The sequence below is a fragment of the Felis catus genome, chromosome A1 (genome assembly GCF_018350175.1).
Source record: "Felis catus isolate Fca126 chromosome A1, F.catus_Fca126_mat1.0, whole genome shotgun sequence".
NCBI lineage: Eukaryota > Metazoa > Chordata > Mammalia > Carnivora > Felidae > Felis > Felis catus.
This window is the reverse complement of record NC_058368.1, coordinates 201226625-201251165: the sequence shown is the minus strand read 5'-3', so window position 1 is coordinate 201251165 and position 24541 is coordinate 201226625. Positions and strand designations below refer to the sequence as shown.

The following is a 24541-nucleotide window of genomic DNA, read 5'->3' as shown; positions in this document are numbered from 1 at the left end:
CTGCTAATTCTCTCATCAGTAGAGGAGCTCACAGCAGGGGATTCACACAACTGCTGTTCTGAAAGATACATTTTTGACCTAACAGAATATGCAAAGGTCAAAAGAAGTCCGTTTTTGTCAGGAGAGGGTCTAATCTCCCCTTTGAACACAAGAGGTCGCTCCTGTGATCAAGTACTGGGGGGAAAATATTGCTAATCATAGTTTGTTATATTCTATAAAAACATCACAAATATTTTTTTACAGATATATTTGATATATTAAATGCACAGTTAGCAATCAGCTAAGGAAACAGGAGAATGATCACTGGTCACGTATGAACTTTAAAGTGAAGTGAAAAAAATAATGGCTGCTCCCCTAACTTCGGTTTTAACGAAAATACATTAGCAATAAACATAGAACTCGAGAGCACGTCCATCAGGGAACAACCTATTAGTGGGTTTCCTCAAATTTCTCCCTTTAACAAGGAGTATCTTCTGCAAGGTTTTTACCTCTATCAGCTTAGGAACTTATTAAGAAAATACTTGTTTATAATAACAGCGTGGGCTGAAAAAAAAGAAAACGTGTTTTCACCATTATGATGAAATTTCCCGTTTGTAAAGGCTTTCCTCCAAGCCTTGGAATTGCTATCATCAGTAATAATTCTTTGGAATAGGTTATTAGTTTAGGGAGCTAAAATAATCACACTGTGTGTGTGACTGGTTTGAAGAGAGATGAATAGTGAAGGCGCTTTGTGGATCTCAAATATGTCATCAGGCTTCTGGTAGCTTCTGCTGTTTAATTCCATGTTATAAAGGCAGCATGATGGAATACGATTGGTTAAAATCCCCTATTTACTTTCTGGCATTATAGTGGTATCTTTCTCTCTCTCTCTCTCTCTCTCTCTCTCTCTTTTTTTTTAAACTAGAGTCAACTTGGTTATCTATAAGGGAAACATGCCCTTATATCGGGAAGACTTGCTGGTGTTTTGATTACCAGCATCAGTTTTGCAAAAGCGGCCTGACAAAAGGCTCCATGCACATAATACCAGAGATTAGAAACTTTAAACAAAACAGATTTTTAAACAAAAACCTGATAAATTTATCAACCTATGTCTATTCCAACTTTCAATTTCACACACATACTCTGATATAACTTTAAAACTTACAATAAAAATAGAAGGCATGAGATGCAGTTAAAACTCTTCCTTGAGAGAAAACAAAACGAAACAGATTATGTGTTCTTGGTAAAACCCAGCTAGGTCAGGAGAAAACTCAAACATCTTAGCTTCCATCTGTGCTCTGGAAACGCATAACCGTGCAAACCAAGCCAGGAGGCCAGTTGAGAGCTCACAGCTCTTATCAAGGGTTAAATCTGGCGAAAAGTACAAAGAAAGGAGTTTCCTCACAAACTGGGTTTTCTCCCAGCAGCAAGACACTGAAATTAAGCCTTTTACTGTTTGGGTTTGTGGACCTTTTAAGAGAAAACTGGCGGTCACATTAGATAAGGAATCGCTATTTAGAAGCTTTGGGAGACTTGTGGGTGTGGGGGTGTTCTTCGTGGCCTTTCCTGTGACTTTGCTTTTGGAAGACTGTAAAGGGTGATGAGAACATGTCAGAAATTATTGAAAAAGGTTACCGGCGAGCCAACATTCTTCTCTCTCCAGGTTGTTTCCCCGAGAGAAAAGTATTAGATAAACAAACCCGGTGAAGTGAAATAGGTATTTCACCGCTCTTCAGTATTCGATCCCTCCCTATTCACGCCCTTAAACTAACACATTTTTTTTTTTTTAATCTCTAAAGACATGGAGACCTGTCCTTATAATTACCGAAACACCACCAACAAAACTGCACACGTCTGCTTAAAAACAAAGGGCAGGAGACCAGCAGGGAGAGGACCTGGACAGGATATATATAACCGCTTTACAAACTTCCAACTACTGGAAGATCATTTCACTCTTTGACTTCGGGTTAGTGCGCTTCCAAATGCTAGAGTTAAACTGCAAAAGTAGATAGACCTCAAGGGTCGGAAGAAGAGAGAGGAGTCCGCGGAGTCAACTTGGTTTTCCCTGCGTACTCCCAACCTGATTCTCCGCTAAGGCAACAAGCGCTCTTTTCCTCCCACCCCAGCTTTTTGGAGATCTGAGGTCGGTGGTTAACGGGGTTTGGGGTAGCAGTAGAAAACAATTCCGGTGTGTCTAGTCATCCGATTCCCGGTTCTTCTCCCACTAGGCAGCTCCCAGCGCGCCAGGCGCAGCGGGTCCGGGAACTCACCCTCCCCAGCAGCAAAGCCGGGCCGGGCCCGGAGCTGCGCGCCACAGCGCCAGACGCAACCGAGCCAAACGGCCTATTCCAAGACGCCCCTTTTCCTAGAGTTCTGGAAGGACCTCGTCATCAGGAAGACCTACCCACCAGCCACTCGCCACCGGCGGCAGAAAAGTGCCCCGCGCGCAGCACGGCCAGCCGGATTGCGGGGACCCCAGGAGCGCAGGGCGGAGGAGCAGCGCGACAGGAGGCGAGGGCGCTGGCGGCACGGCCGGGAAGGAGCGAGGGAGGGGGACAGGAGGAGGAGCAGGAGAAGGAGAGGCAGGCCAGAAGCCAGAGCAGCCGGGCAGCCCGAGCTTCGGGGGAGAGAGCGGCCTGAGCCCGGAGCAAGTTGCCTCGGGAGCCCTAATCCTCTCCCGCGGGCTCGCCGAGCGGTCAGTGGCGCACGGCGGCGGCGAGGCTGAAATATGATAATCAGAACAGCTGCGCCGCGCGCCCCGCAGCCAATGGGCGCGGCGCTCGCCTGACGTCCCCGCGCGCTGCGTCAGACCAATGGCGATGGAGCTGAGTTGGAGCAGAGAAGTTTGAGTAAGAGATAAGGAAGAGAGGTGCCCGAGCCGCGTCGAGTCCGCCGCCGCCGCAGCGCCTCTGCTCCGCCAACTCCGCCGGCTTAAACTGGACTCCCAGCTCCGCGAGGGCGCGGCGCAGCCGGGCAGCGGCTCTCTCAGCCTTGGCAACCCCAGGGGCCACTATTTCCCACTTAGCCACAGCTCCAGCATCCTCTCTGAGGGCTGTTCACCAACTGTACAACCACCATTTCACTGTGGACATTACTCCCTCTTACAGATATGGGAGACATGGGCGATCCACCAAAAAGTAAGAGGCTATTTTACCTTGTGGGGCTCGGTGTGCTGTTCTTGTGCGCGGGTCTCTCTCAGGCACGGGTGCCAAGAGCTCTTCAGAGTTGGAGTCATTGCCTGGAGAGAGAGAAAAGGTGGCTTTTTTTTTTTTTTTTTTCCCTTGTTGCCGCCACGCCTGCATGCTTGCTGTCGGTTCTGATCTTCGGGAGACTGATCGTACCTTGTGTCTGAATTCGCCTGTATGCCCTCCAAAACCCTTGCCTTCTGGTGCTAAGCGGTGGTTTCCTCCTCGGGAGTCTTGAGCTCCCCGAGAAGGTTATTCTGTTGCAAAGGTCTGCCTGTGCATACAATACCCGGAGATGTGAATTAGCATTAGACTTGCAAAAGAGAACGAGTGACAACTGTATTGATGCCTGCTCTTGCTAACAATATCCAGTCCTATGTGCTATTTAAGAGCGTGCTTCATGAAAAATATAAGCGTTCACTTAACGCTTCTAGTCAAAACCTTTTCTTTGACTTGACTTATCCATAATCTTTCCCGATGATTATGGCAGAGAGGGAGGAGGGAGGAAAAAGAAATACAAAATGAACGGGTTTGATTGCGTGCTAGGCTTACAAATGTAGACTATTCAAATCTGCATTTTACATATATTCCACCTCCTTTTTTAAAATGAGTCAAGGTTTTGATGGCACACTTCAATTACCATCCCAAAGTGCAATACTCTTGAAAAGAAAAAAAAAAAGGAGAAGAAGAAGAAGAAGAAAGAAAGGGGGGGAAAAACTCCCAGAGTACGCCCTATAAGAGAACGACACTAAAAGTGTGTTTATCTCTGTAGGAAGTAAACGGTTAGTCAATCATGTATTTATTTTCATTTCAGAAAAACGTCTGATTTCCCTATGTGTTGGTTGCGGCAATCAAATTCACGATCAGTATATTCTGAGGGTTTCTCCGGATTTGGAATGGCATGCGGCATGTTTGAAATGTGCAGAGTGTAATCAGTATTTGGACGAGAGCTGTACCTGCTTTGTTAGAGATGGGAAAACCTACTGTAAAAGGGATTATATCAGGTACGCCATTTATATTGCTTCCTTAATTTTGTGAGATTTCCCTGTCTCTCTGTACTCCTTTTTTATTATTGGACGTGGCTTTGTCTTTTTGCGAAGTTTGCCTTAGTGGGAGCCGGTGTGGAAAAGTTACCCTTTAAATGTGTTACATAAATTGCACTATTCTGTTTCTTTCACTGTTTGGGCGGGGGAACCCCACAACTCAGTATTGGTTTTTTATAAGTTGCGGTAGTGAAGCTGGTTTAATGGCTCTTGGAATTTGTGATAGTCAAATTGTGTTCTTCTTTCACCCTCCCCCTTCCAAAACAAACAAACAGAAATTTAAAGATGGATAACTTCGGGTTTCTAAATTCTCTTTTTTAAAAGGTTGGTTTTTATTGTATCATGCGGTATTTTTCCCTATTCGTTTATTTTTTATAGTTCAGTATTTTAGTAACTTACAAATTCTGTGGAAATGTCAATGCAATACGCAAAATAAAAGTTTGAACTAAGGATGTTTAGAAGTGCACTTTGAAAGTGCAGATAGAAATATTGCCCCTTTTACTCTTAGGGCAAGAGTCCCTTCTTGGAAAATTTCAAAACCAACCCAAATATTCCCTGCAAAAAGACCGGATATTTAATCTTTTTAAATATTAACCCTTTGGTGACATCTGACTATCTTTTCTTTCTTATCTTATCTGAGCTGATGAATTAGACAGAGCAGATCAAATTGCTCATCATCTGTCTACGAACAATTGGTATATTTAGATAATTGAACAGCTTCCTTTCTCACATTAAAATCTGGTAACTGATAAAATGAGCGAATTGCCCATACTGACAAGACTAACACCACATTGGGAACTTTCTGAGTTTTCCTTTTTTTTCTCTCTCTCTTTCAGTTTATTTTATGCCTTAACTTCATGTTCACAAATCTCAAATTTTTTCTAACCTGTGTATATATATGTCAGAAATTTCATTTTCTGCCTTAGGAAGCAAGTAGAATTCCTAAAGAAAATTTTATTGTTTTAATAACAAACGGAAGAGATAACATCTTCACTATTATGTTAAATAATATCAAAGTATTATGTATATATTTTTTAAAAAACTCTCCAGTGTCTATTAACAAGTAATTAGCTTTTGTAAGTTATAGAATATCTGGAGCCGAGAACTTATATTAAAGTTTAGTCAAGATTTAAGTATGCAGTCACAATTTTTCCCTGTCCACTTAGTGTGCAACGCTTTTTCTTATTGCAAAATCATGAAATAGTATAATCTTGGTAGGTAAAACTGAGCAGTTGGGGGGTTATTAATACTTTGCAGGGAGAGAGCGGGAGGAAATAGGGGATGTGGGGAACTAGAGGAAGGGGGAGGGATTTTCCAAATTGTTTGGTCACAGGCAAGGTAAAGTCCTCATCCTATGAAATGGAAGATCTCACATAGAGTAGGCGGAGGGAGGAAAAACTTTTGAATCTACCTTCTAACCTCTGACAAATGAGCCATTTTCATTGTTTACTTGACTAGTGTGTGAGCTTAAGATTCTGGAGAGGGAGAGCTCACTTTGCACCTCTAGGACTATCTTTCCTCCTATGGAGATAGGGTTTTGCTCAACTGCATACAGACCTTTCTGTATCTAATTCTGCATACACATTTATAAAAGGAGCCAATCGCTTTTACCTTTTCCCCTTCTCTCTCCCCCTCTCCCTCTCCCTCCTCTCTCTCTCTCTCTCTCTCTCTCTCTCTCTCTCTCTCTCTCTCTCTGTTATGTGAGTGTGTGTGTGTGTGTGTGTGTGTGTGTGTGTCCCTTTGAACTCCTGTCCTTTTAAAAGCAGAACAGGGGGACTATTTAGGTTTGTCTCCTGGAGGGGGGAGTGAGTTGCCCTCCCCCTACTTTGTATGGATCTTTTCCTCTGGTCCATTCTGTTTGTAGAAATGTTCCCACTTCTGTTTTTACTGAGCTGGAGAGGGGGCCAGGGCAGTGCCCCCTAGGTAGAACCTACAAGGATTGTCCCTTGTAGGGTAAGATCAGCGAGGAAGACCTTAGAAGTGGGTCTCTTCATTTTTCTCGCTGGTCATGGTTCTCAAGCAAACTGAAATAGAAGTAGATGCTTCAACAACTTGAGAAAGATTGAGGGAGCAGGAGAAAATTTCAAAGATAATAAAAGAAAGAATGGAGAGGAAAACTTTGTGTGAACATTGTTGCGGGAGGAAAAATCCTTAGGGAAAAACTGCAACGTGGTTATTGTGCAGAAGGGGATCTGGAAACCCTCAGAGGTTTCATTTTGCTACTCTGCTTGTGCATTTGTGCATATTTACAGGCCGAGTGCGCTGATAATCTCATCCCCTAGCCTCTTATTATCTTGGAAGGACTTTTTGTAGCAGTTTTGGAGGCATTTCTAGAAGCAGAAATTGGGGGATAGGAAGGCGAAAGTGTAGGGCCAGTGGCTACTAGAGTCACCCGGACTCTTTTCTGCCAAGAACTATAAGGGTTACCCTGGGACTGATGGCTGGAACAGAGGCCCAGGTTTCAAACACATCAAACATTTTTATTTTGCGGCTGTTCTGAGCTAGTAGGTACGGACGGACAGAGACATGGAGGTTCATAGGAAAGGAAAGGGGGGTAAAAGAAAGGGAGAAGAAGAGAGAAAACTGTTTCTATCCTCCCATTCTCAGCTAGTCGGCGGATGCTGACTTCCGTGACGCAGGGCGTTGTGGCTGGGGTCATCTGCAGTCTTGGGTCCGGGCCATGGCGGCTTGAAGTGATCCCTCTCTCTGTGTTTCTCTCCTCGCCTCCGCCGGCCCCCCGCGCAGGTTGTACGGGATCAAATGCGCCAAGTGCAGCATCGGCTTCAGCAAGAACGACTTCGTGATGCGCGCCCGCTCCAAGGTGTACCACATCGAGTGTTTCCGCTGCGTGGCTTGCAGCCGTCAGCTCATCCCTGGGGATGAGTTCGCGCTTCGGGAGGACGGGCTCTTCTGCCGTGCAGACCACGACGTGGTGGAGAGGGCCAGCCTGGGCGCCGGTGATCCGCTCAGCCCTCTGCACCCGGCGCGGCCGCTGCAAATGGCAGGTACTCCTTGCCCGGAGGGAGGCCGGCGAGGGGAGGCTGGTTCTGGGCTAGGCCAGTGCCGCCCCCAGCCAGCGCGGCGGCTACCGACCTCAGCGACCCTGGCAGCCACAGGGCAGTCGCTGCGCAGCGGCAGGCAGTTTAAGGAAGTGTTCTGGGAGCAGTTTGCACAGCGCTTTGCTCTTTTGCGCAAGGTTCAGTGCTTTCACTGTGTCCCCTGGCTCACCGCACCCCCCCCCCCCGCCCCGTCCAGCACACCTACGCGGCTGTGTGTCTATGTATGGGTACACATAAATGTACACCACTTGCGCTTACATGTACACACACGTCCAAACAGTACTTCCAGTTCACCTTGGCCTCCAAACCGCGGCTTACTGAAAATGGTCTTCAGTTCTCCGCCAGGTATTCTTCCTGCCACTGCCTAATTAAAGGGGTGGAGCTCTGGGCCCTGGAGCTTCTTCCTTTAACCCAATGAAGGAAGCTCAGGTAGCCGTAAGTCATTTAGCCCCTCAAATCCCTTTTCCTTGCAACTGGCCCACACTCTAAAACATTTTTAAAATGTGTGTACTTTTGTGAAAGAATGGACGTGAAAAGATACAGTCCAATAACTGCAGGCCATTGCACAGAGCTGTGATTTAAAACTGTCAACAAGCTAACCCGGAGTAATTGACTTTTAAAAGGAGCCTGCCTCTTTAAACCACTCATTCTATGTGATTTGGTGAGGATTTCATCTTCAGGCTTGTCGCTGTAACACTAAATTGACCCAGTAGGTTTTGACCTGACCCTAGGGGTCCTGGAAGGTGCAGGATTTGTGCCATACATTTCAGAAAGCCCTTCCCCAAGAAGGAGAGTTGAAGTAAAGCAGGGTTGGCCAGGACGAGGCCTTCCCTAAGAAGGCAGATGACGTTTCCCAACCTTTCTTCCCCTCTACCTGGCGCATTTTTAAAGTATCAGTTCTCACTAAACACTGATGTTGAGGAAACCCGGGTCTTCCCACTCTGCTTTTTCAGAGGCTCGAAGACTTCTCTTGTAGGGGGATATGTGACTAGCTTGCACATGAGCAAAGCCAGAGTGGTGATTTCTGTCCTGTGCAACCTGTGCTGTGCTTGTGGGGAGACAGAGGAGAGGCAGAAATACTGGGAGGAAGTCAGGAGACAGAACACTTCCCAGCTGTCATTTATCTGCAGCTCTACAGTTTCGGTTTTCCTTTGCGTGGAGTCAGCCCATCTCAGGAACGGCCAGGTAGATTTAGTAGTAGGAAAGATCAAGGACTGGAGTTATGGTCGAAATACTGAATTTCTTTAGCCCCTTGACACGATTGCCCCCTCTGGACTGAAGTTCAAGGCTTTCTGGCAGAATTCTCTTCGGCCTTTGCATTAGAGACCTCTTGGCTGGTGTAGTGTCTCTGGCTGATGCTGGGGTATACTGCATTTCCTTTCCTAGCACCTTCTGTGGCCTTTGCCCAAGAGTCTAGAAGTGGGGGTTCTCCAGTAACCTGGGCCCAGTCTGGGTATGAAGAAAGGCCTGGAGGAAAGAGAAACAATGCTGAAAGATGCTACCCCTGAGACGGCCACCCCTTTTCTGAGGCCATGTTGACCAGAGCAAGGGTAGAGGCTGTGTTCTGGGCCTAAACTAGTCAGCATTGACCTCTCAGACTAGAAAGTCAGATTTCATTCTCCCTTTTGCTTCCGTGGTCCCCACCTCTGCCTCCCCTGCTTTGTCTGTGGAGGCTGCAAAGCAAGCCATTGTCCCTGCGGCAGGGCACGGGAAGGTGAGCAGCCCGGCCTGGCCCGCACTCACCTCAGTGCCCCTTGCCTCACAGCCGAGCCCATCTCTGCCCGGCAGCCGGCCCTGCGGCCCCATGTGCACAAGCAGCCGGAGAAGACCACCCGCGTTCGGACTGTGCTGAACGAGAAGCAGCTGCACACCTTGCGGACCTGCTATGCCGCCAACCCCCGGCCAGACGCGCTCATGAAGGAGCAACTGGTGGAGATGACAGGCCTCAGTCCCCGCGTGATCCGGGTCTGGTTTCAAAACAAGCGGTGCAAGGACAAGAAGCGGAGCATCATGATGAAGCAGCTCCAGCAGCAGCAGCCCAATGACAAAACTGTGAGTGGCCCTGGAGCCGGGTAGGGGACTTGCGGGGGGGGGGGGGGGGGGGGGGGGGGGGGGGGTTCGGGAGCAGAGCAAGAGTGTGAGGTGCTTGGCGGCTACCCAGGTTGGCCTGCACGTGGGTTCCATCCTGCTCCAGGGCAGGAGCCAGCAACCCCTTACCTCCACCTGTGCCCAGGGGAGAAATAGCCGCACCGGCCACCTGCCCAGTGGGGTGCCCTTCAACCATACCCCTAGGCTGGAACCAGAAGGATGCGGTCACCCCTTCATGGGCAGGTGGCAGCAAGGCCTGGCTCCATTTTACCAGCTTTCAGGTTGTCAGTTCCCCAGGCACCAGAGAGAGGGACAATTCCTTGGTTCCCTATCTAATTCAGAGGTTTGATGGGTAGGTCACCCAGGCAACCCTCTGGGTGTGCCCCCAGCGCCCTCAGGTCAGTGAGGTCCCCCAAGGTGACCTGTGAAAACAGGACACCCTCTGCTCTAGGTCTAGCCCGGGCTTCCAGAGATATTATTATCTACTGTCATCCCAGGCCCATGCCAGCACCCACTCCACAGGCTTCCTGATTGAGTTAAAGTAAAGAACTTTTTTTTTTCTTTTTACCGCTTCAGCCCTATTTTTAAATGCCATAAAACCCCTGCTGTCATTAAACTTGGCAGGCCAGCCAAGCCTGGTCTGGGGCACTTTTCAGGTTGGTGAGTGCGTCATAGCACAATAGCCGCCAGACCTAAACCCTTGGGGGTGGGGGCTGGCGCTGTGAAGAGAACTGCCTGTAGAAAATGTAACTGAAAATCTAACTAACTGAAACTGCCCAGAAAACCACCATGTCTGGAGGCTGCCGGGAGGCCTCTTTTGCCTCAGCTTTCTGCTTCTGTGATGCTATGGCCTGTGAAGGCAGATGTGGGGAATTGGGATATGCTGTGAATGTAAAAGGAAAGGAGAGGAGAAAATCAGAATAGAACTCAGTTTAATAAGATCCAAGCAGACCTACTAGTCCCGCCCACAGAAGCAGAAAAACAAAATACAATAAAACAAAACTGGACTCTGGCTAATATCCATACATGCAGCAGATTAACTGAGTCAATAATAGTCACTATATAGATAAGATAATGCCAGGGTTTATTTGCTTAGCCTGTGCAGACAATGGAGGGAGGGAGTTTGGTCATTAACATGTTGGGATTGGGGGGGGCCTATTCACAGAATATCCAGGGGATGACAGGAACTCCCATGGTGGCTGCCAGTCCAGAGAGACACGATGGTGGCTTACAGGCAAACCCAGTGGAGGTGCAAAGTTACCAGCCGCCTTGGAAAGTACTGAGTGACTTCGCCTTGCAGAGTGACATAGATCAGCCTGCTTTTCAGCAACTGGTAAGTCTCAGCTCTTGGAGTCAGGAGGCTGAATCCCCGACAAAAAGAAGATTCTGGTTTAACTGTCACAGGAGGAAGGATTCAGTGGGGAGGGTGCCTCCTTGGCCCCAGGGTCGGGAGAGAGGAAGGAGGCTTGGTGGAGAGGAGGCACGCACTCAAGGAAAACAAACCTCTTGTGAGTCTTTTCTGTGAGTTCATAACTTGACCATATAGGTTGAATTTCCTATCAGCCGGGTCTTCTTTGAGGTGTAACTTCAAGGTATCAGACTAACTAGACATGTGTGGGAAGGCGTGCAGGGTTGCACAATCATACATCTCAGACTTTTAGAGCTGGAAGGGACTTTAGAGATCACCTTGACATTTTGATCAGCAAATAGTAAATTTATTCTCTCCTCAGCTCCTAGAGAATGGCATATTTAAAAACCTAAATCTAGCTGTTTGTAATAATAACTGATGTAAGACACAATCAACGTTATTATCAATGGGCAGCAGGCACTTGGCTGGGTATAATTTTCAAATATATCAGTAAAGAGTTCAGTTATTTAAGGGTATGATTGATACTTTGTTACTATTATTCCTTTCTAGGACTATCTTAATCTCAAATGTAGGACTGCTTTAACATTTTAAGTGTATGAGTTCAGACGTTATACACAATCACATACTCTGGGGGATGTACAGCAAAAGAAGCAAGAGTTCTACCAATCAGAGAGATGGCATATGAAAACCTGTTTTAGCATTAATATGTTTTACACATCCAGAGAAGGGAAAATTAACTTACCTTATGCCTACAAAAGGCTTAAGGAGCAAGACAAGTAATTATTAAATATGTATACTTTGTGATATGGCATATATACACATAATTTTATTTTTATTTAAGAGTTAACAGCCCTATAGAATCTTGTTCTGTAAAACAAGATCTATTCTAAAAACTTTGTTCCTTTCTTTGAAAATAAAACTTGAGTTGAGGTTAGCTTTTCACCCTTGCATTTACCTGGAGAGCATTTTCTTTCTCTGTGGCAACAGTTAGGTAAGAGACCAGAGGCAGTGGTTACAAGGACTTGGCCCAGCTTTACATTTGTAAGTGGGCCAGGCTAGAAGCTAGATAAATTGGAGAAGCCCCTTAACCTCACCATGGGAAAGTTTAATAGGATAGAAAGGAAGGTAGACTCTGGAATTAGGAGAAAGAACTTATTTTAAAGTGAGGTTAATCTTATGTGTTATTTAAGCAAAACCCGGGTCATAGAAGGCAGGTAAGAGGAGGGTTCAGGGCAGCGAAGTGTTTGTACCTTCTAAAACTTTAGTGTTAGATGAGAGCAGTGGGAGGGAAGCCAAGACAGGAGGGCGGAGGGTTGGGGACAGAGTGGAGAAGGAGGTTTCCAACAGCAACACAATACTTTCGGTTTAAAAGAAGGAGGCAGATATTTATAATGCGATGACGTTATAATATATGGGGCTCCTCTTGGAAGGAAGAGCCTGATTTAAAGAGAGAGAGAGAAAGAGAAAGAGAGAAAGGCCAGAAGGCATCAGGACCAGCAACAAGGAAGAAAGCCCACGCTGTGAACCCTCTGAGGAGTTAATCATTGTTCTGTGGAGCCTCCTCTGAATCTCCTGTCACACGATCTGAGCGATCTGAGCGTGTGTTATGGATTTTCCAACTCAAGAAGAGAGGCTTTGATGCCTAGAGACTGCGAAGTCGCCTGCTCCCAGGGCAACATGTAGCCAGCAGGATAATTTTATTTCGAGCATGCATGGTAGAGTTGCGATGCCATTTTACAGTGGGAAACACATTTGTTCTTAAATAATTTAATGCAACATAATGTTGGGAATTCAGTTTCAGTTAAAACAGAGATCTCTTGAAAGATGGGAAAGCGAGAGGTTTTCTTCTCAAGTTCTTTTCTTTGAGGGCTTTCTTTAAGCCTGTTGAAACTCAATGATCTCTGTGGATATCTTTATCTACGTATCCATCTATACACACAAACACTTGTCCATGCATAGACACATAGGACAAGCTTATAATCCTTTTAGGAATACAGTCGCAGCCTCCTTTATTCATTTCTCAACCTTCTGTGCAGGTGAATTTTTCAGAAGGAGGACCGGGCTCTAATTCCACTGGCAGTGAAGTGGCGTCGATGTCCTCTCAGCTCCCAGATACACCTAACAGCATGGTAGCCAGTCCTATTGAGGCATGAGGAACATTCATTCAGATGTATTTTTTTTCCCTGTTGGAGAAAGTGGGAAAGTATAATGTTGAACTCCGAAACAAAAGTATTTAACGACCCAGTCAATGAAAACTGAATCGAGAAATGAATGCTCCATGAAATGCACGAAGTCTGTTTTAATGACAAGGTGATATGGTAGCAACACTGTGAAGACAATCATGGGATTTTACTAGAATTAAACAACAAACAAAACCCAAACCCAACATACGCTATCCAATGACCTTAGGAGTACTGAAAAAAAAAAGACGTTTTTAAAACGTAGAGGATTTATATTCAAGGATCTCAAAAAAAGCATTTTCATTTCACTGCACAGCTAGAGAAAAGCAGAAATAGAGATTTTCTAGTCCATCCTATTCTGAATGGTGCTGTTTCTATATTGGTCATTGCCTTGCCAAACAGGAGCTCCGGCAAGTGAGCAGGAAGAGAAAACTGGCCTCCTTGGCTGAAAGTCCTTTCAGGAAGGTGGAGCTGCGTTGGTTTGCGATGTTTTTCGTTGACTTTAACAAGGGGTTAATTGAAATCCTGGGTCTCTTAGCATGTCCTGTAGCTGGTTTCTTTTTTACTTTTGCCCCTCCCCCCTTCTTCTTCTTCTTCTTCTTCTTCTACTTCTTCTTCTTCTTCTTCTTTGCTTTTTTTTTTTTTGAGATCCATCCTCTATCAAGAAGTCAGAAGCGACTTTAAAGGTTTTTGAATTCAAATTTAAAAACCAACTTATAAAGCATTGCAACAAGGTTACCTCTATTTTGCCACAAGCGTCTCGGGATTGTGTTTGACTTGTGTCTGTCCAAGAACTTTTCCCCCAAAGATGTGTATAGTTATTGGTTAAAATGACTGTTTTCTCTCACTCTGGAAATAAAGAGGAAAAAAAAAGGAAACTTTTTTTTTGTTTGCTCTTGCATTGCAAAAATTATAAAGTAATTTATTATTTATTGTCGAAAGACTTGCCACTTTTCATGTCATTTGACATTTTTTGTTTGCTGAAGTAAAAAAAAAAAGATAAAGGTTATACCGTGGTCTTTGAATTATATGTCTAATTCTATGTGTTTTGTCTTTTTTCTTAAATATTATGTGAAATCAAAGCGCCATATGTAGAATTATATCTTCAGGACTATTTCACTAATAAACGTTTGGCATAGATAAATAAATAAATGCAATGATCCAGGGTCCCTCTTTTATATGTTTACAAGTAAGCCATTAAAATGTCTGCAATTAAGGACTGCATGTGAACGGGGTAGACTGACATACAATAGGTGTGATGTTTTATTGCAAATAGTTAAGGTCGAACTTGCCAGTTTGCATTTTAATAGTTGAATCAAAACTGGTTGGAAGCCTTTAGTTCTCAGCTGTGATAATGTTACTAACTGCTTTTTTGAAAATGAGATGCTGTCCTCCGTTCTACCCCCCACCTCTCCTCCCCTTTCTTGCCCGACCCACTCCACCCCACTCCACCCCACCCCACCCCAAATAGGAAGAAGGTCCTGCTTGAAATGCGTTTTGATTCTGAGTCTCTATTTTATTTTCTTGGAGTAAGTGCTTTATACCAAAGTCTCCTGCTTAGGATTGTTGAAATGACCCATATTTCAAGTATAAGCTCTTGCTAAAAGAGAGCCTTTCTGCCTGGTCAGTGAGGTATGACCATTATTTACCGGTGGCGGCTGTCAGCCGATTGAGAAATGCTGCTTTCTTTGCGCAGGAAGAGCAGGCCGAGAGAGTTTTCTCAGCAATTCCCAGAGCAGTCAGCTTACGTCTTTTCTGGTCTCTCTTCCCCACCCCCAACTTGTTTCCTCCTCCCCTCCCCCTTCCCCTTTCTCCCCCAACTCCCAACTCCCCAACCCTCGGAAGGCTGTCTGGCCGGTGCCGAGAACCGCGGCCGAGGCTCCGTCGGGGAACCGCCTTCTGCGGGCTGGGGCCGCGGCGCGTGCTGGGCAGGCCCTCGCGGCGCTGGGAGCCACGGGCACGAGCGCTCCCACGCTCCCCGCCTCCCCGGCCCCGGGCATTTAGCGGGGGTTCCCGTGTGGGAGCCAGAACCCAGGGATAGATAAAGGGCCCTGCCCGAAATCAGGCTTCTTGGTGCTTCTTCGATTGCGGGTGTCGAGCTGGGATTTGGGGCTCCACCCTGTCCCCCTTCCGTCCTCCACCCCAGGATGATACTTGGACTCTTTAGAAAATGGATGCGTTTGTATGCGCGAGTGTCATGGCGTTTTAAATATCTGACAATTCTTAATAAATACGAGAGCTAACATACCCTAATCGTGTGTCTTGTGGCGCGTGCCCCTTCGGACCCCTGACCGGGAGCAGCTCGGAGGCCCGGCTGGAGGCCGGGTGAGCCCCGCGGCTCCCGGGCTCTCACGTCGCTTTCACCCTCTCCAAACCTGCCGCAAGTCGGGAAACGAGCCTCAATTAGGCTTTTGTTTGGCATCGTTCTACATAACGGGTTAATTACAGGCTCTAACGTGGGGGCAGAGAGAAAACAAACTTTGCATTGAAAATGTTACAGTGCATTAGACATGCCCGTTGATTACTTTGATTGTTGTGTCTAATTCTTCACAGAGGGGTAATAATTTGGCCGGCGGTAATAATGGCTTGTGGTCTTCTGTTGAGAAAAACAGGAGTTACGTCTTATCTCACACAGATCTTCTCCTGAAAAGATCTCTCTCTCTCTCTGTCTCTCTCTCTCTCTCTCTGTCTCTCTGTCTCTCTCTTATCTCTCTCTAATCTCTGGCATCAGACTTGACTCTTTTACCTTCTCGCTCATCATTTCTATGTGCCTGCCTTTTCAGTTTTCCTTTTTCCTCCCCATCATATTTGGGAATTCTAAATAACAAGTGCAAAGATAAGTAGGTCCAACCTGAATATTGGTGTCTGCACAGTTACTCATCTCCCAAGCCCTCGTTTGGAGACCATTAAATTCCTTTTTCCAGCCATAGCCTCTGGTGGACTCTGTAGAGGTTAGATGGGGGGAAAAAACCCACAAACTTTATTTAGGGTTTGAATGCAATGGAGGGACTTAAATGAGGCACACATCTTTGTGATGCTTTCTCATCCTGACATTTATTCCCAAGATTAGGAGTGGGGAGGTGGTGAAGGAGGTGATGTTTTACATGTATATATATCAGACTATTCTGAGGTCCACAGCTTGAATTTAAGTACAGTAATTTGGGAGGGGAGTGATGAACAATTTGGTTTCACTTGCTAGATTCAAGATATTTGTTGCCTGATGGCTGAGAATGGATTGATGGGTCGATTGCATTCTAGTTCTTGTATTATTCATATGAAAGGTGTGTTCCCTTCTAGACTCCTCAGCATGTGCTCTAAAATGTGTAGCTGAAATGTCTCCTTGTTTGCAAACCATCTCTCTCACATACTCTCCTCTTCCCTGTACACCTCTGGAGACCTAGCTTTGAGCTGTGCTCTTCTAATGAAATTCCTCCTGTTTGCTATTATCTTTGATCCTCCCTCCCCTTATTACTCTGAATTCTTCCTTCTGGATATTATGACTCATTTCCTCCAGCTTCTGCAAGCTAAAACCTAATGCAACTAAAAACATCCAGGATGCTCTCCTTAAATCAGGGAATCCACATCAACATCTATACTCAGAGAGGATCCCTCCCCCCCCCCCATTGTTTCAGAGCAATAACATCTTCTATTTGAGTTTACTGTCTCTTTTTCCATTTCATTAAATGGACCTGGCTTTCCTTACCATTCAAAAAGTTCTTTTCTAAGTCAAAACCATATTTGAAGAGACTTTTTTTTCTTCGTTGAAATAACATTTCTGGTTATTTGACATTCTTTGTGGGTGTGTGTACCCACTTACCAATTCACAAGGGTTTTTTTTTTTTTTTTTTTTTTTTGGAATTCCAGATTAAATATATGACTCTGTGATGCTCTGCTGCTATTCATCCTAACCAGCTTGTTAGACTCATTGCATTGACCTCTTTTTTTGGTCTATCTTATTCTTTTGACTAGTAGCCAAAAGACAATGTGCTTTTAAGGTACCTAGAAGTAGTTGGCATTTCCCTAGCACCTTGAACTTTTAAGCCATAAGATCGTTTTCATTGATATATCTCTTGTAAGCCCCATGTGGATTTACTTAGTCTTTTCCATTTTCTTAAAAAAAAATGAGAAAAAAAGTTAAAATTTTGTCTAAACCATGAGAAGAGCTATGTGTGGATGGAATTCAACCAATTTGGGTTTTTAATCCCACCCCTACTACAAGTAAACTAAGCAGAACTACTTATTTTCTTATTTGTAAAGTTTAGTCAATTTTTGTAAGAAATTTATAATCCAAATTATGCTTGATTTCTGTTCTATTTACTTCCTTTCTGCTAATCAACAATTAAAGATTAGTCACAACAAGGCAAGTCAAATTTTCTTTGGAGGTTCAGGGAGAAAAGGGGAAAGGATTTTCTGTGTGTACCTTTATTTTAAAAATGTTACTTCCAAACTGGCCCCAAATCTTGAATTCTTGCTAACTATTTGAAATAAAAATAATTAACTTGTACAGTGTGGGTTAATGTTTTTAAACTAAAATGCAAGTAGTTAATTCAGGGCGCTGGCAGCTGATTCTGTTTACTGATCTTTTCTGATTGTTGTTTTCTTGATAACTGAGCAAGCCACTGAATGGCTGTTTGAGCCCAGGCGCCACAAACATAAACTTCACAGCTTACAATGTCCCAAGTCATGATGGAGGATCTCTCCACACCTCCCGGAGACTTCTGAAGTGTAGACAGAGAAGTTGGTTCACAGAGAGCCTAGGAGGGGGAGGGGCGGGAGGGAACGCTGCGAGTGTTTGCTGTGAGCGTTGTTACTATCACATCCTTTAATTTTTATGGCGCTTACGCTGTTGGCTCAGAGAAGCCAGTTTCTGTGCCTTGGGGAAGCCAGTCTCTCCCCAGAGCCGCACTTAAGACTGGTTGACCCTTTTTATTTTTTAAAATTTATTTTTCAACTCTTTATGCTTAATTATCTTTTGGAAAAGCGCTCGGCAATGGTAACCAAAGAGGTCTAAAAAGAAACCCCCACCCCCACCCCAAAGGGGACGCCTAGATTTGGAGGAAAAAAATGTGGGGTAAGATTGCTTTCCGCCAGGTAGGGGAAAGGCACTTTACTACAGTCCTGTGGGAGATTCCACTGCGTCTTCTCCTTGCCTGGGATCCCCCTTCCATTCCATTGATTGAAAGTTCGCGTTTATTTCGAGGTGGTGTTATTTGTGGATTTGATTGAGGTGGCTGGCTACTTATTTTTGCCGGTCTTCCTAGGGGTGCTTCCCTCGGGTGCATTTCCCGCGGGGTGGCTGGGCGCTAAGAAGTGGGGACCCGACACTGGTCTAACCAGCCCCGCGACTCCTGCAGGCACGTCATCTCTTGATCCCTTAAAGTAGGGACAATCGTGGTCCGGGGGAGGAAAAAGGGGTGTTGGTGGGCCCTTCTCTTTCAGGAGTTGATCAGGTTGGCAGATCTGGAGGGCTAATCCAAACAAGGCGCTTGACTTGTGAGGTCGCGAGTCTAGACAGAGCTGGTGGCTCGGCGGCTCCTTATCTTTCCCTGGAATCAGCCGAAGAGGCGCTCCCCCGGCCCACTGCGCTGCGCTCACCCTTGCCGGAGCCACTGCTCCGCACAGACGGCACAACAAACACAGCACCTGAGGCTTTACAGCTCGCTTTATTGTTTGGTGGGAATGCTGCAAAACGGTCATTTGTTTTTCGGAACCCGCGCCTTGGCCGCTTCGCGTTCTGGCCACCGACTCCGGGTGGGGGTGTCGCCAGCGCCCGGCTGTCCGCTCCGGCCCCGCTCGCTAGAGCGCTTTCGGCAACTCCGTCCGGCTTCCTCCCCTTCTATCCAGCGCCACCCGCCCCCCCTCCGCGAGAGCCTACGGGAAACCCTCCCCGTCCCTTTTCTTTTTTCCGAACCTTGGGAGGCGAGGGGGGTGGAGGGACTGTGCGAGGAAGCCTAGGGCGAGGTGTCTTGGACTAATCCGGTATCTCTTCTTGCTGCCTGGAAATGACAGTTCTGCGCTATAGCCATTTATGGTTTGCGGGGTCAGTGAGCTCTGACTCAAGGGCGATCAATAAAAACATTTAGTTCAGTAATAAGCTGCCTCCCCCCCACCTCAATGTACCGAGAAGGATGCGTCACCATCTTGGACAGGGTGTCCCTGAGCAGCAGAGCGCCCTTTCTTTCCCCATGAGCACAAAGAAGTGACGTGACTTCACAGTGTGTTCACGACCACTTCGCTGGGCAAACCGTGGAAGTCTTCCTTGATCCTCAGCTGGCTTCCCCCACAAAGAGGCTGGCACTGCCATCCACTTGGGAGCAGGGGGACCATTGGGACAGAGCTTGGTTGCAAATGCCAACTTTGGAAGGACAGATAGCCAAGCTTGGGGATTTACAATCAAGGATTTGTGGCTTGCCACTTTAGATTAATTGAGGTTAAATTAATTATAATTTTGATCCTTCCCTATGGGATTTTTCTCTTGTTTCAAAAGGGAGGCAGGGTTTCTAGTTACATCTTGTTATTTACTATTCTTGTAGTTTGCAAACAGCATTCTGTGTATGTGTATGTAATTGGTGTGGAATAGATAATACTGCCTCTGTTTGAAAACTAACCATAAATGTGGATGAGAGTCATTTGGTTATGTGCTTAATGTGGTAGTGATACAAACACCATCATCTCCCAGCTTTGGAGGCACCACAAATCCATATCATGCTTTTCCCTGCCTGCGCTCAGTCTCACAACCGTGTGCTAGATGAAAAAAGATAAAAGTCAAGTTTCACAAAATCAAGGAATTTCAGTAGGGAGGTTAAAAAAAAAAATTCTGTCTCCAGAAAATAATTCTTAACTGTACTCAGGCACTGACTTGTCTTGTTCTCATGGGTAAGGGTTGCTGTTTATTTTGACCTGTCACAAATACAATGTGTTGTTTGAAACTTGTTAAACTTAGCAGGTATATGGAGATAGTACTAGACAGGCCACTGAATATGATAAAGTAAAATATGGTGGGAATGAATTTTAAGGGCTATGAAAGATTTTCCTTTTTGCTACTAGTTTTTTAATGAATATTTCTTTGATCTTTTTTCTCATGGTTATTCAATATCTATCTGTAGATTAGTAGTCTAGTGTATAGTAAGGTGTGATTGGCAAAGTGTTACTTATTCAGGTTCTATCCTGCAGTCATTTTGATAACATAAATTGCCTATATATTCTAAGTAAGTTCTCTTTTCCTTCATTAAAAAATGTCCACACCTAGGTAAAAACATTTCCTGTCTCAAAATTTTCAATAATTACTTATGAGAACAACTATTAATTTGTTCTTGTTGTTGCTATATACAGGAGGTTTACTTTCAAAAATAGCTTTAGCAAAGGAAAAAGCGTATTTGGTTTTGGGAGAGGACTAGCAGGAAACAAAAAAAAAATGAGATAGATTTGCGAATAAAGCATATATACTTTGAAACAGTATATTTTAAGCCACAAAGGGAAAAAATATTTATGGACCAAATAGTGAAAAATCTTATTTTAAACTCACAAAGTATCCCTGATAGTTATTTAAAGTTTTATATCAGTAGTCAGAAACTTTTGTTGTGGGATATCAGTTCTCAAGAAAAAAATACATGAAATTAACGTAGACTGTCAACCAAAATGCATTTAGGATCTAATTCATAAAACAAGATGAGTGACTTTATTTGTAAAATACAGTAATTTGTTTCCACTAACAATGAATTCTGATGTCTAAAATGATTAAATGTGGAAAAATAGATGACCAGTTTCTGGAGAATGAAAATGCTTAGTAAATTCTGAAATCATTCACTTTTTGCAGTAATACATGGAAATATTTTTAGAGCTCACTACTTAGAATTCTGTATTTGTATCAAAGTACATTTCATACTTTTAAAACTATGTTGTATCCTTGAAATCTTTACAACTTTAGAGACACTAGCCACTCTTGCATTTTATGCATGGCCAAATTTCTACCTATTTATGAGACGTTAAACACTGGGATGAAGGATGGTATATCACCAATAAAACCTCACCTCTTAGTTCTATTATCCCATCAATGGATTCATAGGTCTCATTAATGTTAATGGAAAATGTACTTATGTGTCGTGTGCAAAACAGGGCCTGGAGATTTTTCACCCAGTAAAGTCTTTATAGCAAGTATGCTAGGGCCAAGATGACCTAAAAAAGTAGTTTTGATCACATCTAAGCCGAGATAATGTTAGTCTTCCAGGTGCAAATGAGCATATGAAATGTTAGGATTAGAATTGACTTTAAAAACAAATATATTATTTTTTTTTAACCGCCTGAAAATATTCCCCCCCCCCCCCCCCCACCTTTTAGAATTTTTGGAGTAACCCTTAGCTAACTGATAGTTCAGAAAGATTCCTGCCAGGAAAATCCAATAACTTCTCTACCACTGAGAGACCTAGGACCAAAGCTGGTTATATACTGCTTACTCAACATATAGGAAGTTGTTTTCATTGAATTATTTACTGGAATTTGAGCGATGCTTTGTTTATTTGTTTTCATTTTGTAGTGGTGACTGACTCTATGAAATCATTCTTGTGAATAAATGTATGCATTTGTAATGTGTATTATGGCAGCCTTTGGCCGAGGTATAGAGTTTTCTCTGGGGCAAAGCTAAGTGGCTAGCATTAGAATAGAATCTGTAACATTACAGAATTGAGTGATGGACCAACAGTATAAATGATGAATGTTATTTATCATGAACATTGTTTTGGTTATTCAAGTTGAAATCTTCCAGAATCACTATGCAGACTAAGAAGACTTAAAATATTCTTTATAAGGAATATCAAGAAAGGAGGCAGTTGCTCCTAGGGCAAAAGATGCATTGTGGTTGTTTCTGCCATGACATGACACTTTTCTATCTGTAAAGCACTTTACAGTCATTAGTTATGCATGAGAGTCCACAGAACCCTTTTTCCTAATGACCTCTGTACCTGTTTCTCAGCACAATTCTCAATTCCCTCTTCTTTCCTTCATGTGTTTAAGAGCAGAACATCAAAGAAGCCATACTCTGTCCTTGATGACTTCAATGAGGACCGCATTAGATCAGAGAATGGAAACTATTTTATAGACATTTTCAGTGATGCCACTCTCCTTGCTTCCAGGAATCGAGGGGAGATGCTGAATGTTGACATGGGTGAAGACAGTGAGTTAGCAAAACTGTAATTTATCTCCTTAAAGCAGTGACTCTCAGACTTTTTGATTTCATGACCCCATTACACTCTTCAAAATTATTGAGATCTCCAAAAGCTTTTGTTTATGTGAGTTATATCTATTCGTATTTACTGTATAATAAGTTAGAATGAGGATTTTGAAATATTTAATATTCGTTTAAAATAATATGTTACCATAAATAACTTTTTAATTTAATGAAAAATAAGTATAGGTCACAAAACCAAAAATTTAGTAAATAGGGTGGCATAGTTTTCTAGTTTTACAAATCTTTTAAGTATCTGGCTTAATCGAAGAGAGCTTAATTCTCATATCTGCTTTGTCATTCAATCTGTGGCACTATCTCCCATCATGTAGGCTCTGGAAAACTCTATGTTCACTTGTGAGAGAAGAATGTAAAAAGGTAAATAATGTTTTAGCATTATTATGAAAATAGTTTTGACCTCCTAAACCTCCCCAAAAGTTTCCCTTCAGGGGTCCCCAGAACACGTGGTGAGTACTTCTGCCTTAAAAATGAGCTTTTACAGAAGGCTTGTAGAGACACTATTGTGTGAGGGAATTGAATTGTTTGTATTAATGCTCTAGTGATACAGGTTTGCTTTTAACACAAGTCCAGGTCACAGTTTTATTTTGTGACTTTCAAGTTCCATCATCAAATACTGATCTGAAAGTCATTTATACCCAGGGCCTTGAAGCAAAAAAAAAAAAAAAACAAACTTGTGATGTTATATAACTGAAAATTTAAGTCTCCTTTCTAATCTCTAGGAAAGACAGAACTATGAATGTGGTCTAGTGTATGTAGTACGTGCTGGACCCCTTTATCTTCTTATCCTTTATCCTTGTGAAGTTGTGGAGGATGATGAGCAGTGAAATCCATAATAAATAACTCAGACTTGATGTAGGTGGGAATTCCTGGCCACAGCATTCTGAGACAAGGAATTCCAAATAGTTATACTTTGAAAAAATAAAAAATAAAAATAGTTATAATTTGGAAAAGTCATTTGGTTGTTAGAATGAGATAGGCTTGTGAGATGAAAGACAGGAGGCTAGAAAAAAAGCAAGTCCAGGATCATAGTGGTTCAGGCAGGGGATGGACCTTTTTATAGATAGCATGAAGAGAAAGGAAAGCATTGGTTTGAGAGAGATTCTGAGAAATTGACTGATGTGGAGGAGAATGGCTGTTGTCCATCGGCATTTGTTTTCCTTTTCTTCATAAGCATATGGAATGGCCATGTATCCCAAGTTCTCTTACATGTTGGGGCGGGAGGCAGGTTGTGAGCACACATGACCGCATCCTTGCCAATGGAATCTAGGCAGAAATAACATAGGTTATTCTAGCCTTGGGGATGTGCTTCCTTTACATTCTCTTTTGCCTTCCAACTAGCTGGAACTCATGAAAACCCAGGTTTCGTTGGCAGATGATGAAAGTGCCCTATGGTACAGTGGAATAGCATGATGGAACTAACTAATGTTCTAAATAACTTTGGTGAGTGAAACTCCCCACTCACCTGAAGCATTCAGCTCAAACTGTAATTGAGAAACGAGTGTTTATCTTCTTTAAGATACTGAATTACTATTGGGCCCATTTACTACATCAGCTTGGCCTTACCCTCGTGCAAGAGAATATAGACTAGGGCTTTGAGATAGTGAAAAATCAAAGATAACTCTAAGGTTCTGAATACAACATGCATGTGTTCACTTCCTTGCTCACTTATTCATTAACCCACGCAAGTATTTATCTAGTGCTTATTATGTGCCATGTAGTGTTCTATGTGCTGGCTATACAGCAGTGGACAAAGCAAAAAGTTCTTGCCCTCAGAAAGCCTATATTTTTGTGCGTTCAAATGACATACATATAAATGCTGATGAGAGTAGTGATAGCTACTATGAGGAAAAACCAAGCAGATAAAGGGCATAGGGAAGATTGATCAAGTAAGACTTCTCTGAAGAAGTAACTTTTGAAGAATTTGTGGGCATTTGAAAAAGTGAAAATGATATACGTATATACTGCATTGACGCTATACTGAAACTGCATATTTGAGTTTTGATGTTCCCTTGATGTATCTGGCTCTGTACAGAAAGAAATGGATCAATGTTAGAGGATATCTGTAAGTTATTCACCTTTATAACTTAGTGAAAACAAAGGAATCTGTGTAGAATAAACAAAAAAGGCAAGAGGATATAAGGAATATAGTAATTATCAAAGATCTGTTGGAAGAAAAGTGACTGGGGAGGTATATGAAAAAAAGACATATAAATGTGAGAAATAGGTGAAGAGATCAGAAAAGTAAAAGACAATAGAAATGTCTCAGGAACTGAAGCCAGAAGTCTTCAAAGGGGCAGGTATGAAAAGCTGTGTCCCATACATCAGAAAGATCAAGGAAGATAAGGACAGAGAAAATGCCTTTGAACTTGGCTGAATTGAGATCATTGGATACCATAA

At 43.7% G+C, this 24541-nt stretch overlaps 1 protein-coding gene across 1 annotated transcript; it reads left to right on the top strand.

The window, feature by feature from the left end:
- The first annotated feature begins 2758 nt into the window (after nucleotides 1-2758).
- Nucleotides 2759-14063, top strand: ISL1 (ISL LIM homeobox 1). Its single transcript, XM_003981424.5, has 6 exons — nucleotides 2759-3116; nucleotides 3979-4168; nucleotides 6953-7212; nucleotides 9032-9318; nucleotides 10520-10687; nucleotides 12760-14063. Exons 1-6 carry the CDS (start codon nucleotides 3089-3091, stop codon nucleotides 12874-12876), a joined length of 1050 nt encoding a protein of 349 aa, XP_003981473.1. The 5' UTR covers nucleotides 2759-3088; the 3' UTR covers nucleotides 12877-14063.
- The last annotated feature ends 10478 nt before the right edge of the window (nucleotides 14064-24541 follow it).

What these genes read in the sequence shown, in the direction of transcription:
- ISL1 (XM_003981424.5), top strand. Translation starts at nt 3,089, where the DNA reads ATGGGAGACATGGGCGATCCACCAAAAA. An exon ending in CATGGGCGATCCACCAAAAA is followed by an intron (nt 3,117 to 3,978) that starts GTAAGAGGCTAT and finishes TTTTCATTTCAG; the next exon opens with AAAAACGTCTGATTTCCCTA. An exon ending in AGCCTGCTTTTCAGCAACTG is followed by an intron (nt 10,688 to 12,759) that starts GTAAGTCTCAGC and finishes CCTTCTGTGCAG; the next exon opens with GTGAATTTTTCAGAAGGAGG.